This window comes from Urtica dioica, chromosome 9 (genome assembly GCF_054948205.1).
Source record: "Urtica dioica subsp. dioica isolate 48M chromosome 9, U.dioica_male_clone48M_v1_H2, whole genome shotgun sequence".
NCBI lineage: Eukaryota > Viridiplantae > Streptophyta > Magnoliopsida > Rosales > Urticaceae > Urtica > Urtica dioica.
In genome coordinates this window covers 21971907-21985951 of record NC_142764.1, presented here as the reverse complement: position 1 = coordinate 21985951, position 14045 = coordinate 21971907, and the positions used below count along the sequence as shown (strand labels likewise).

Below are 14045 nucleotides of genomic sequence, written 5' to 3'. Positions count from 1 at the left end.
AACAATTCGGGGTCGGATTTCTGTAGAATACGTAATATACTAACACAACAATATATATATGTGTGTGTGTGTGTGTGTGTGTGTGTGTGTGTGTGTGTGTGTGTGTGTGTGTGTGTGTGTGTGTGTGTGTGTGTGTGTGTGTGTGTGAATGTGCTTATTGTTGGAATTGATCTAGGGTTTAAGAAAAAGATTAAACGCTTCGGGAAGCGGCGGAATTTTAAAAAATTTCTTTTCAAGTAAAAACAGTTTTTACTAACCTAGACAAAGAGCAAGTACATGTAATTAAAACCTATTATGAGTATAGAAGTTTACTAACCTTTCTTGAAGCTTGATCTTTGTAGAAGCTTTTGGAAAGTTTGCAACGCTCGTCTCCTCGCAGCACGTCTCTCTTTCTTTCCTCGGCACCTCGAGCAACCACGATAGTTTCTATCACTAAATCACTCGAAATAAAAGGAATCAGTGAGTGGGCACTTTTAAACACTACGACTTAAGAACGAGTCTTGAAGTCGCAGAGCTAAACTCTAGGTCAAATGAGGACCTAGGTGCCAAAACAAAATCGAAAATAAACTAGAGAGAGAGAGAGGAGTTCGGCCAAAGTTCTAGAGAGAGAGTCTCTCAAATCTCTTAAACTTGGATGAATGAAATGTGAGGAATGAGGCTCTCATTTATAGGAGGAGGATTACCTTCAAAAGGTAGTTTCCTCTTTTCCAATTGCCTTGCACGTCCAACATGCCTCATGAAGGCTTAGGATTTGTTTCCTCATTTGATTTCCTCTTAGTTGGCCGAAAATGCACTTTCCTTCTTAAGGAAATTTGTTTCCTCTTTTTCTTTTGGCAAGTATCTTCATACATCAATGCACAAAATAAACTCTCTTTCCCACTATGGCATGAACGAAATTCAGCCTTATTTCCCTTGGGTTGGACGAAATTTGAGCTTCTAGAAGGAGCTTCTAGATGTTTCTTCATTTGTTCATGACAACATAAGAAAAGCCCATTAAGAATTTTCAAGTAAAATTCTATGAAATGAAATTAATCCTCAAGGCCCAATAAACTATTAATGGCTGAGTGTTTTAAGTTTCATTTGTCATCAAATGACCTTGTCAAAAAAAATTTATTGACATTCATTTCGTCCTATGTCCAAAAGGACAAAAATACCCTTTTGACAATTTTCGTAAAACTGTCTCGTTCTTGTTTTGACTTAGCTTTCAGTTTAACTATTCCTACTCGATGTGATTCGTGACAGTGACCTCATGGACCCAAATGAACAAAGCTTGAGCTAAACACTTGGACTCAAAAGTTCACAAACCTTTTCCAAGTTTAGCTTAATGCCAACTGACTCCACTAAAGAGTTGACACTGAAAATCTCTCGGTTCAAATGAATTTATTTTCTACTCAAGAATTCACCTAATTATAATGAGCGGATCCACTGAATATTATCTATGTTTACCCTTCATGAATGTCATCAGCTAGTCGGGATTTACTAAATTACCATTTTACCCTTCTAGCTGTTATATCCTCAACTCCTTTGTCGCTTGTGAATAAGTTAGAAACAGTGTATTGACGAGGAGCTAACAAGTCACATTGTTTCATCCAAAAGAGTCAGGACTCAATTTGGACACTGGCCAGTTCATTTATTCACACTCCAAGGAACAAAGCATGAGGTGACATACATTGCATTTCTGCAATCTTGTACATGAATTCCATATCTATGAGAACTTCACAAAGTTACTCATGACAGACTCACAACTTAGTATTTCACCAATAGGCCCTGTTCGGAATGACATAGTGAGTCCGAACTCTGACTTTCTCAAATGAGAATACTAAGTTGTGAAATGGCATGTCTCATTTCAGGATTAAGGTAAGCATGATGCAATTCATACATAGTGACTTCGAGACATAAGAGGTTAAATGGTTTGTTCTTATATTGTCTCTAGAAGTGCACTGGTCAATTCAGTACCTTCGGAAGATACCTAGAAGAACTATAGAGTCTCCAACTCTCAATGCCTCATAACCAGACATCATAGATTCTTCTAACAATCATACTGAGGTCAATAGTCCTTTGACCCTAAGATTGCGAATATATCGTTTTAAGCAAACTACGAAGAGTTTGTTCATGCAAATCTACATTTGTCTCTTCGTAAGTTGTTAAGTTTGTTTATGGACTAAAAGACTAAGGTTTTATCATAAAGCTTCAAACAAAGAAGATTGAATGAACGTTTCAAATTTTTATTAATGAATAAGCAATTACAAGCAAGAGTCTTCGTAAGACTGTATGACATCAAATGTACATAAATAGACACTACTACTCTTCTTGTGGGCACCATTGACAACAAACTCCCACCTGACTCAAAGAAGATGTGAGTAGTCCTACATGCCTAATCCCTCTCGAAGTTGGTCGAAGACAATGTTCGCTAGGGCCTTGGTGAATGGATCTTCCAGAGATCTACTTCACCTCCACGTCTCCGCGTTGCGCGATCTCTAGAATCAAATGGTATTTCCTCTCAATATGTTTAGAGCGCTTATGGCTTCTAGGTTCCTTTGAGTTAGCGACAGCCCCACTATTATCACAATAAAGGGTCATGGGCTCGTCGACGTTTGAAACAACTTCCAAATACTTAAGGAATTTTATAAGCCATACAGCCTCTTTGGATGCTTCACAAGCAGCCACATATTCTGCTTCCATTGTGGAGTCAGCAATGCAAGATTGCTTAATACTTCTCCACACAACAGCTCCACCATTAAGGATGAACACAGATCCCGAAGTGGATTTCCTGGAATCCTTATCCGCTTAAAAATCGGAGTCGGTATATCCCGTCATAGTCAGGTCAGTACCTGAGTATGTAAGCATCAAGTTCCTAGTTCTTCGAAGATACTTAAGAACATGCTTAACAGCAATCCAGTGCTCGGGTCCAGGGTTTGATTGGAAACGACTAACTACGCTAACGGCGAAACAAATGTTAGGTCTAGTGCAAAGCATGGAATACATGAGGCTTCCTACGGCAGAGGCGTAAGGAATTTTCCTCATGTCTTCAATCTCTTGTGCAGTCTTGGGAGACTGTTCCTTAGAGAGTGAAACTCCATGCCTAAAGGGTGTTTGACCCCTCTTGCAGTCTTGCATCGAGAAACGATGCATCACCTTATCAATATAAGATGCTTGAGAGAGCGACAGGGTCCGGTTTTTCCTATCTCGAAAGATTTGGATTCCCAGAATGTATGCGGCTTCTCCTAGATCATTCATATCGAATTGCTTTGCCAGCCAGACCTTAACCTCAGATAACTTACCCACGTCATTACCAATGAGTAGTATATCATCGACATATAGTACCTAGAAACACAACTTTGCCTTCGTGTATTAACTTGTAAACACAAGGCTCATCTATTGACTGTTCAAAGCCGAAGCTCTTTACAGTTTCATCGAATCTAATATTCCATGACCTAGATGCTTGCTTTAGTCCATAAATGGATTTAAGCAACTCACAAACCTTGGTCTCTTGACCTTTATCCACGAAACCGTCTGGTTGAGCCATGTAAATGCGCTCGTCAAGATTGCCATTCAGAAAGGCTGTCTTGACTTCCATTTGCCAGATCTCATAGTCGAGAGCTGCAGCTATGGATAGGAGTATGCGGATGGATTTAAGCATCGCGACTGGCGAGAAGGTTTCTTCATAGTCAATCCCTTCTTGTTGGGTATAACCCTTCGCCACAAGTCGTGCTTTGAACGTCTCGACGTTCCCATCAGGACCCCTTTTCTTCTTGTATATCCACTTACACCCTACAGGTTTAATCCCTTCAGGAAGGTCTACAAGTTTCCAGACTTTGTTGACATACATCGAGCGCATTTCAACTTTCATGGCGTCAAGCAAAAGGTTTGATTCAGAACAAGGCATCGCTTGGCTATAGGAAACAGGGTCATCCATGTCGGAGACGGCTACGAGAGAGTCTCCATAAGACATGTACCTGTCAGGCTGTTGAACAGCCCTCCCACTACGTCGAAGTACTACTTGACGAGATTCTGATGAGTTAGGTTGTGTTTCAGTTGGGGTAAGAACAGTTCTTACAGATGAGGTAGAAGCTTCCTCACCCAACTTTTCTTCAAGCACAATTTTGCTTCTAGGTTTCGCATCCTTCATAAAGTCCTCCTCGAGGAAACGAGCATTCGTGCTAACGAAAGTCTTATCGTCCTCGGGACTATAGAAAATGAAACTTTTAGTTTCCTTTGGATATCCCACAAACAGGCACAATTCTGACCTACTAGCCAACTTGCTAGTCTTTTGCCTTAGCACATGTACAGGGCAACCCCAAATTCGGATGTGGCCCAAACTTACTTTACGGCCAGTCCATCTTTCATAAAGAGTACCTGGAACCGTTTTAGACGGAACTTGGTTCAGAATGTAAGCGGCTGTTTCGAGGGCATATCCCCAAAAGGAAAGCGGGAGTGATGAGTAACTCATCATCGATCTAACCATCTCCATAAGAGTTCGGTTTCTTCTCTCTGACACTCCGTTTTTTTGAGGTGTGCCAGGTGCGGTAAGCTGAGAAGCGATACCTTCTTCTTTAAGAAAGTCATCGAACTCTCCAGACATATACTCACCACCTCGATCAGATCGAAGGGTTTTGATCACTTTGCCAGTTTGCTTTTCCACTAAAGCCCTAAAGACCTTAAATACGTTAAAGGTCTCGGATTTGTGTTTGAGCAAATAGACAAACCCATATCGTGAGTAATCATCAGTGAAGGTAACGAAGTATTCATATCCTCCACGTGCCTGTTGGCTGAGCGGACCACATACATCAGAATGTATTAGTTCCAGCAACTCAGTGGCTCTTCGACCTTTATCAGAGAAATGTCGCTTAGTCATTTTTCCTTCTATGCGGGATTCACAAGTAGGTAGTGAACCTATTGCAGAGGCTTGGAGTGGACCATCCCTCACAAGTCTCTTAATCCTTTCTAGACTTATATGACCAAGTCTTAAGTGCCATAGGTGTGTTGATTTTGTTAGATCGGAGGATTCAGAAAGTTTGATCCTCTTTGGCTCCCTAATTAGATCATTGTCTATTTCGGTGTCTAAAAGAGAAGGTTGAGTGGGATAGATGTAGAAAAGAGCATTCTTCATACATGCATCAGTGACAAAAGAATTATCAGGAAACGAAATACGAATTCCATTCTTAATGAACTTTAAACAATAATCTTGCTCACGAAGACGAGCAACGGATATTAAGTTCTTCCCAAAGGTAGGAACAAAATAAACATTATTCAAGTTTAAAGTGCGGTCTTCAAAAGACAGCGTCACTGTCACGACCCGCGAGCTTCAGCTCGCCCACGAGCCGCGACCGATCAACTCCAATATCATACCTTTTTAAACAATAGATCATAATACTTTTATATATATTAAAATAGTTTGCGAAAATCCGGGGAAATTTTTCGCTTTTATAACTTAGAGTCTTATAGCGACTCCTATACAAATACATTCCGGAATGTTTTAACAAAAGATACTAACCCCCGGTTAAGAAACCCCATAGCCCATAGGTCAAGGCAATACGTGCTCGGTCTCGGTCTTCGATCTTCGTTTCCATTGCTCACATCGCCGCCTTACCCTTATCTACATTACCAAGGGTCATAAATCTATGAGTCGATTGACTCAGTAAGCGGGAGTCTAACCTATGAAAGTAAAACATCTAATGCAGAGCCATGTGACGTGCAAACAATCACATAAGAATGCAGGATGCCATTGCCGCTAATTCTCTAGCATGCATAATGTGTGATCACATCCTAGCTAACACTTGTCACTCCGCAAGGTCATACATTTCTTTGTTCTAACCTCCGGAATGGCAAGAGACCAACTTCAGGCTTCGAGCAGCCGCCTTCCGCTGGCCTAGAGTTTTCGTTTTGTCTGGGATCCACTAGTGGTACCATTTCATTCTCATTAGGACGTCCGCGCCTACTGGGCTCTTGACGGCAATGAGCTCGCGAATCGCGACCTTCACCCATTCCGCCGTACGGTGTCTGCATCAGCTACCGTCGAGTCTCCAGTCCCACAATGAGCTCGCGAATCGCGACCTTCACCCATTGCGTAAAGAGTACTCAGCGCACGGATTTCTAAATCCGCTTCATACAAGTCAGTGACTTGCAGGTACCACTGACAACGTTTTTAATCTTTGGGTACTCTAGCGTATAGAGTACACAACTAAGCATATACAGGAGAGCGTCTCGGGTTAAATCCCGAAAGAATTATTGTTTCCCTTTCATGCTCGTTAAGTGTTTTAGGTTGAAGACTCAGGACGTGACTCCTGGTACTTCTACCCTCGGCTCGAATCCGAGAGTCCAACCTGCTCTCCTGTCACCTCAGATCTAGCCAAAGCCTATGGTTAGCAGAGGGATCTAACTACAACAAAGTAGCAACGTAGCTGGTTCAAGTTAGCGTTTGAACCTAGGGAAAATAACACATTTATACCCTGTGTTTTAGTGAAATGTCGAGTTTAACCTTCGGTTTTCAAAAATGTCGAGTTCATACCCTCTGTTTAACTAAAATGACGAAATTATACCCTGAAATGAATAACAACGTCGCAAATCTCCATTTCATTGATATTAACTCTTATATAAGAAAAACCGAATCAAATCTAAATCATTACCCTAATTTCCGAATTCTCAATTTTGAAATAAAAATAGCCTTAAATTGAAATTAAATAATAAAACTGATACCGCCTAAGAAATGACTTCATTCCGTGTTCGAATTGTAACTCTAAATCTTGGATTCTCTGTTCGAATATACGATTTTGATGACTATCAACTATCGATGTTTACCCATTTGCCTCTTTGAGTGTTCTTCACGATTAAGAGACTGTTGTTTATTTTTTAGTTTTTAAATTAATTACATATATGACGCGAATAAATAAAGATAATTGTTGTTTATATTATAAATATTATAGTCAACGTCAATGAAAAGTCAATAAAAAGAATATTTGTGACACTGTTGTCTATTTCAGAGTATAATTTCCTCATTTTAGTTAAACAGATGGTATAATTTCGTCATTTTAGTTAAACAGGGGGTATGAACTCGACATTTTTGAAAACCGAGGGTTAAACTCGACATTTCGCTAAAACACAGGGTATAAATGTGTTATTTTCCCTTGAACCTATGGGTAAAAACCCGACTAAAATTTTCCATAAAGAGTGGCCGAAGCCTTAATCTTCATTGTTTGTGTCTTTTAAGGCTTTTCATACTCTTTATTATTATTAACACGTAAATGCACGTAAACAGGATTATTCCCTTGGTAAGTAGTTGACTTATGTCTCCACGCTTACCTGGAACAGCTCGACAGAAAGTTCGACAACTTTCAGCGATGTCTTGCTTTTCACGTTCTTCGGAATACTTGACACTTGTCGAAACATCAAAGGAAGAGTTAATCGAGTTTTAACATCGATAACACTTCCCTCAAAACTTCAAATTCCTGCTTCGTTGCCTTTGACTCTGTTGGTTCCCGCGCGTCCGTCTAATTCTGTAATCCCTTTCGCGGAATCCGATAACTAGTCAATTTCATGATTCCAAGCTCACATAAATTTCCGAAATCAAAACTAAATTCCTCGAGACAATTCAACGAGCCCGGAAACATACTCTATTCAAAATCCGGACCCAAGCAAGTCACACAACCAAACAATTCCGGAGACACAACGAGCAATCCTACAACCAAACGAGCACAAACACTCGTATCCATATTCAAACACAAGGCACATCATATCCTCATCGATACCAAACATACACAAACAATTGCACAATCTCGACTCAAGTCCCCGATTCAAACACATAATCAAAATTTTATGGCACATAATCGGACTGGTTTGGACAGCGACTGAAAAATGCATCATAACTCGAGCTATACAACTCGAAATCCAACGATTCCAGTTTCAAAACGTAACTAACTTCCGTACCTTTCTAACGATATATTATAAGCCTACATATGACCAGAATAGGTATCTCAAAAACAGCCCGCAATATTGGGTCGCTGTTCTGGAATTCAGCAGTTCACAGCTTTGAATACCAGATTTCAAAAATTCATAACTCTTTCAATACTCCACGGATTATTACGTTCTTGGTCATTTTAGAAAGCCCATAATGTCTACTATCCAGGAAAAATATCAACAAAAATAATCTCAGAACACATTGGACTGTCCACATCCGTTTCTACAGGCTGTGCAAAGCAGTAAAAACCAACTCCAAAATCAAACCAATCCAAGAAATTCGTTTTCAATCACCAAATTCATCTCATAATCATCACCAATCAAGCTCAATGAACAATCAAAACCAACCAAAAACTCAGATTTCATCTCGGATAAAAAACCCCCAAATTGAGCTATGAACCCTAGATTTCGAAATCCTCACTTTAGCCCAAGAAATCCATACCTCACTTGAAGAGTCGGACCATTTGGACCGTCCTCACCCTATTTTCCCCAGCCGGAGGTGCTCGCCGGAGCTCCTAGGACGCACGGCGACCTTCTCCTCTCGGCTGGTGGTGTGCGCGCGACTCGGAGATGGGCGGCCGGAGAAGAGATGAGGAGAGGGTGGTGATGTGGTTGGTCGGCCGGAGAGAAAGACTCGGTGGTGGTTGTTGTCAATCAATTTTTTTTTCTTTGTTACTCTTTGCAGGTGGAGCTCGCGCGAGACTTGGAGAAGAAGAAGAGAAGAACGCAGAAGAAAAAGGAAAGAAGAAAGAGAAAAAAAGGGGTACGTGGCCGAATGGGAGAGGAGAAAAGAAGAGGATAAGATCGTCACGTGGCAGCACTCCATTGGGCCACCTATCTCCTGAAATAACCCCTCTTAAATCTTTTTCTTTCACTCTCGTCCTTCACTTTGTTGCACTTAAGTCCTTTCCAATTAAATCCTCTCAAACTCGTCCTTAAAAATAAATCTTGAAAAATAACCGAGAATTTCTTATTAATTCTCGTCATCTTAAATATATTTAAGGGACTTCGGAATTTATTTTCACTCTTGAAATTTCAAATCTCCGACTGTGTTCCGAATAATTTTATTCGGAAAATAATATCGAGTTTACTCGAATATCCTTATTCCGAAATTCCATCATCCTTAAATATATTTATTATTATTATTTTTCTTTCAAGATATTTAAAAATTAAGGACGCCTCATGCGCAACAAGAATTTGATTCAAAATAAACTCGTTTATTTTATTCAAATTCTTAACTCGAGCGTTACAAAAGTTCGTATATTACAATCCCTACCCCCTTAGAAGAGTTTCGTCCTCGAAACTTAGAACAAGGCAGGGTATTTCTTTTGTATCTCGCTCTCAAGCTCCCAAGTAGCTTCTTCTGCGGAGTGTTTCTTCCACAGTACTTTGACTAGAGGTATAGTCTTATTCCTCAAGACTTTCTCCTTGCGATCTAAGATTGCAACGGCTGGTTCTTCATATCTGACGTCAGGAGAAATCTCAACCTCTTGATCTTGTAGTACATGTGAAGGATCAGACAAGTATTTCCGCAACATCGATACGTGAAACACATCATGAAGATTTGACATATACGGCGGTAGGGCTAGGCGATACGCTGCCTTGCCTACTCGTTCCAGAATCTCAAAAGGTCCAACAAATCTCGGGCTGAGTTTCCCTTTCTTCCCGAATCTCATGACACCAAGCATCGGAGAGACTTTCAAAAAGACTTTCTCTCATGCCTCAAACTCTAGAGGTCTTCTACGCTTATCTGCGTAGCTCTTCTGACGACTTTGTGCGGTCTTCATCCGGGCTTGAATTTTCTTGATCGCTTCGGTGGTCCGCTCGAGCAATTCAGGCCCGATGAACTCGCTCTCACCAGCTTCATCCCAATGAACTGGAGAGCGACATTTTCGCCCATAAAGAGCTTCATAGGGTGCCATCCCAATCGTCGCTTGATAACTGTTGTTGTACGAGAACTTGACAAGGGAAGATAACGACTCCACGAGCTGTGGAACTCCAAAACACACGCTTGGAGCATATCTTCTAACACTTGGATCGTGCGTTCACTCTGACCGTCAGTTTGAGGATGAAATGCAGTGTTGAATTTCAATCGCGTCCCCAAATGCTGTTGTACACTCTTCCAAAATTTGGACGTAAAACGAGCATCACGGTCAGAGACGATTGAGCTAGGAACTCCATGTAGACGAACAATCTCTTTGATGTAAAGTTCAGCGAGTTTATCCACAATGTGAGTGGTCTTGATGGGCAGAAAATGAGCTGATTTGGTCAACCTGTCGACAATGACCCAGACTGAGTCGTGACCAGTTGTGGTTTTTGGCAAACCTGACACGAAATCCATCGTTATCTGCTCCCACTTCCACTGTGGAATCTCAAGTGGTTGCAGCAGTCCAGCTGGTTTTTGATGCTCTGTTGACAAGTTAGGCACTTCTGAACAAACTCAGCTACATCTCTTTTCATTCCTGGCCACCAATAGACCTTTTTCAAGTCTTGATACATCTTTGTCACACCTGGATGTACCGAATAGGGTGTCCCGTGAGCTTCTACCATCAATTGCTTTCTGACTTCCTCGTTAGATGGCACACCAACTCTTTCATTACACCTTAAAACATCGTTCTCATCTATCTTGAAATCACCCTCTTTACAATTTTGAGCCTCAAACATCTTCCCAAGAAGATATTCGTCTGCGTATTGACCGTCCTTGATCTGTTCCAGCAACATTGATCATACGCTAAGAGCAGCTAATCTTCCAGTGATCAGCTGAAGTTCTAGTTGCTGAACATCGTCTTTTAGTTGAAGAGACGTTTCAACCAAACTTGCTAAGGACGATACAGATTTGCGGCTAAGCGCATCTGCGACTTTATTTGCCTTACCAGGATGATAATGCAAATCAAAGTCATAGTCATTCAGAAGTTCCATCCAACGTCCTTGGCGCATATTCAAGTCTTTCTGAGTAAAGAGATATTTCAGCGTCTTATGGTCCATATAGATGTCGCAAAACTCCATACAAACAATGTCTCCATATCTGCAGCGCAAAAACAACAGCTGCAAGTTCTAGTTCGTGCGTAGGGTACCGAGTTTCATAATCTTTCAACTGTCGAGAGGCGTATGCGATGACTTTCCCGTGTTGCATCAGTACAGCACCCAAACCTTGCTTAGACGCATCGCAGTAAATAGCGAATCCATCAACTCCTTGTGGAATGGTGAGCACTGGAGTGGTTGTCAGCCTGTTCTTCAGCTCTTGAAAGCTCTTCTCACAGGTCTCGGTCCAAAGGAACTTCTGTCCTTTACGGGTTAGTTGAGGGGGCATGGCCAACTTAGAGAATCCTCCCACAAACATCCTATAGTAGCCAGCAAGACCCAAGAAACTCCTTATTTCAGTGACTGTCTTTGGCTGACTCCACTGTCTCACGGCTTTCACTTAAGCAGGATCTACCATGATACCAGCGCTACTGACAACATGGCCAAGGAATACTACACGCTCCAGCCAAAATTCACACTTCAAAAACTTGGCGTATAGTTGTTTTTCCCTCAGCCTGCTTAGCGCTAGTTCCAGGTGCTGCTCATGCTCTTTGTTAGTTTTCGAGTAGATTAGAATGTCATCAATGAACACGATCACGAACTTATCCAGAAAGTCCTCAAACACTCGGTTCATCAAGTTCATGAACGCTGCTGGCGCGTTAGTCAATCCAAACGACATCACTAAAAACTCGTAATGACCATAACGAATACGAAATGCCGTTTTCGGGATGTCTTCGTCTCGAACTTTCAACTGATGGTACCCAGAACGCAAGTCGACCTTGGAGAAAACAGTTGCTCCAGCCAGTTGGTCGAAAAGATCATCAATGCGCGGCAGTGGATATCTGTTCTTGACTGTCACTTGGTTCAAACCACGGTAGTCAATACAGAGCCGTAGGGAGCCATCTGCATTCATGATGAACAAGACTGGCGCTCCCCATGGTGAATGGCTCGGTTGAATGAACCCATTATCAAGCAAATCCTGAAGCTGTATTTTGAGTTCTTTCAACTCTGGTGGAGCCATACGGTATGGGGTTTTAGATATTGGCGCTGTACCTGGGATGAGTTCAATATTGAACTCTATCTCGCGATCAGGAGGCAGGTCGGGAAGATCTTCGGGAAAAACGTCAAGAAAATCCCTAACGATTGGAATATCTTGCAGCTGTGACTTAACCGTCTTCGTGACGTCTACCACACTCTCAAGATATCCCATGCATCCTTGATGCATCATCTTTACAGCCTTTAGCGCCGATATAACCGGAAAACTTGATTTCCGAGAAGAACCTTGGAACTGGAACGGTTCAAATCCGAGGCTTTTGAACAAAACCGACTTTTTCCGGCAATCAATCAGTGCATGGAAGTTACTCAGCCAATCCATCCCAAGGATCACATCATAATCTACCATTTCCAGTTCGATCAAGTTCGCCTTCAGTATCCGATCATGGACCTAAATCGGCACATTCTCATACCAGTACATCGACTGATATCTATCTCCGGAAGGCGTAGCCGTCAAGAACGGATACGAAAACTTCTTCCTATTTCCACCTAGCTGATCAGACTTCTTAGATGTAAAAAATGAATGCGTAGCTCCTGAATCTATCAATGCATATGCAGAGAAGGAGTCTACGAAAATCTGACCTGCGACCGTATTCGACGATCCTGCTCGGACTTCATCTTCACGTATAGAGAACACCCTCGCATTAGCCTTCGGTTGCTCTTTTGAGGCGGGGATCCTTTCTTCCAGAGTTTTGCATACCCGCGACAGGTGACCCTCTTTCCCGCAACGGTAGCACACTAGATTACGGGCAAAACATTCACCTACGTGCGTTACCCCGCATCTACCGCATTGGGGCGGTTGTGATCCACCAGCAGATTGGGTCTTCCTCGAAGAAGACTCTGAACGTTTGTTGTTCCCACGGTTCCTTTCCTAGTTCACCGAACGTGAACGGTTCTCCGAACTCGCTTAGAACCGATTATTGGAGCTTTGTTGGGACCTCGTTCCTCTTCCTTGTTGTTGCCGATCCTGCCACCTCTGCTGAAATTTCGCTCTTCTCCGCGAACTACCTTGACTCGCATCAGCGGACTCCGAAGGTGTTGTGGCAGTTGATTTCGGGGCAGGGGCATGCTCATTGCCATTCCAACCCGCGACGCGCAAAGCACTTTGCACGGCGTTTGCATAAGTGCGGGGCCCAACATCTCCACTATCCACGTGATTCACAACATTCACGTTAAGCTCGTGCATATACTTCATCTTACGAGCCTGATCTGTGGGTACCATAGAAGGAGCGAACCTTGCCAACAAATCAAACTTCGTAGTGTACTCAGCGACAGACATCGAACCTTGACTCAAGGTCATGAACTCACGTACCTTGTTCGATAAATTGGTTTCGCTTAAGTACTTCCCATGAAACAGATTAAGGAAATGTACCCACTTCATAGAATGAACATCCTCGTATGACGCCACTATCTCCCACCAACTCCTGGCCTCATCCTCCAGCTGATTCACGGCACACGCCACTTTTTCTGTGTCCGTCAGCTGCATGTAGCTACATATCTGTTGGATCTTCTTCAGCCATTTCTCAGCTGCAGCCGGGTCGACGTTTCCATCAAAGGTCGGAGGCTTCTGCTTTCGAAACCTCTCGTACACCGGCTCACCAATCGAAGGGACAACGTCTGGTAACTCAAGTTCAATTCTTCCAGAGGATCCACATGCACTTGTGGTAGCTTCTCGCATCATTCGTCCTAAGCTGGAGGTTCAGGATTTGGCTGGGGTGTCGCATTCAATCTCGTCAAGACATCCGCAATCGTGCGGTTAAGCTACTCTATCCGTTGAGCAGAGCTTGATATCGACGCTCCTTATGCTCGTCTCATCGAACAACGTCAACTCATATTTTTCATGATGCGTGTAATCTCTGTGAGATCCACAACTGAAACATTCTCGACATTAGACGTACTTTGTCTAGCCCCACTTCCTTCTTATTTTCACATATAAGAGGATGGGCATGGTTGAGCATCACAATCAACCATAACGAGAATGCATAACCAATACGAACTAGCCTCTCAAGGCCTAGTCC

At 42.3% G+C, this 14045-nt stretch overlaps 1 protein-coding gene and 1 long non-coding RNA gene across 2 annotated transcripts; both read right to left on the bottom strand.

Annotated features, from left to right (window-relative positions):
• Nucleotides 1-5357: 5357 nt before the first annotated feature.
• On the bottom strand, nt 5358-8977 carry LOC149385819 (uncharacterized). Its single transcript, XR_016301194.1, has 2 exons — nt 8396-8977; nt 5358-5596 (listed from the first exon to the last, which is right to left on the bottom strand). It is a non-coding gene; the product is annotated as an uncharacterized LOC149385819 (long non-coding RNA).
• Nucleotides 8978-12418: 3441 nt separating this feature from the next.
• LOC149385818 (uncharacterized) lies at nt 12419-13705 on the bottom strand. Its single transcript, XM_089626409.1, has 2 exons — nt 13036-13705; nt 12419-12765 (listed from the first exon to the last, which is right to left on the bottom strand). Exons 1-2 carry the CDS (start codon nt 13703-13705, stop codon nt 12419-12421), a joined length of 1017 nt encoding a protein of 338 aa, XP_089482535.1.
• Between the last annotated feature and the right edge of the window lie 340 nt (nt 13706-14045).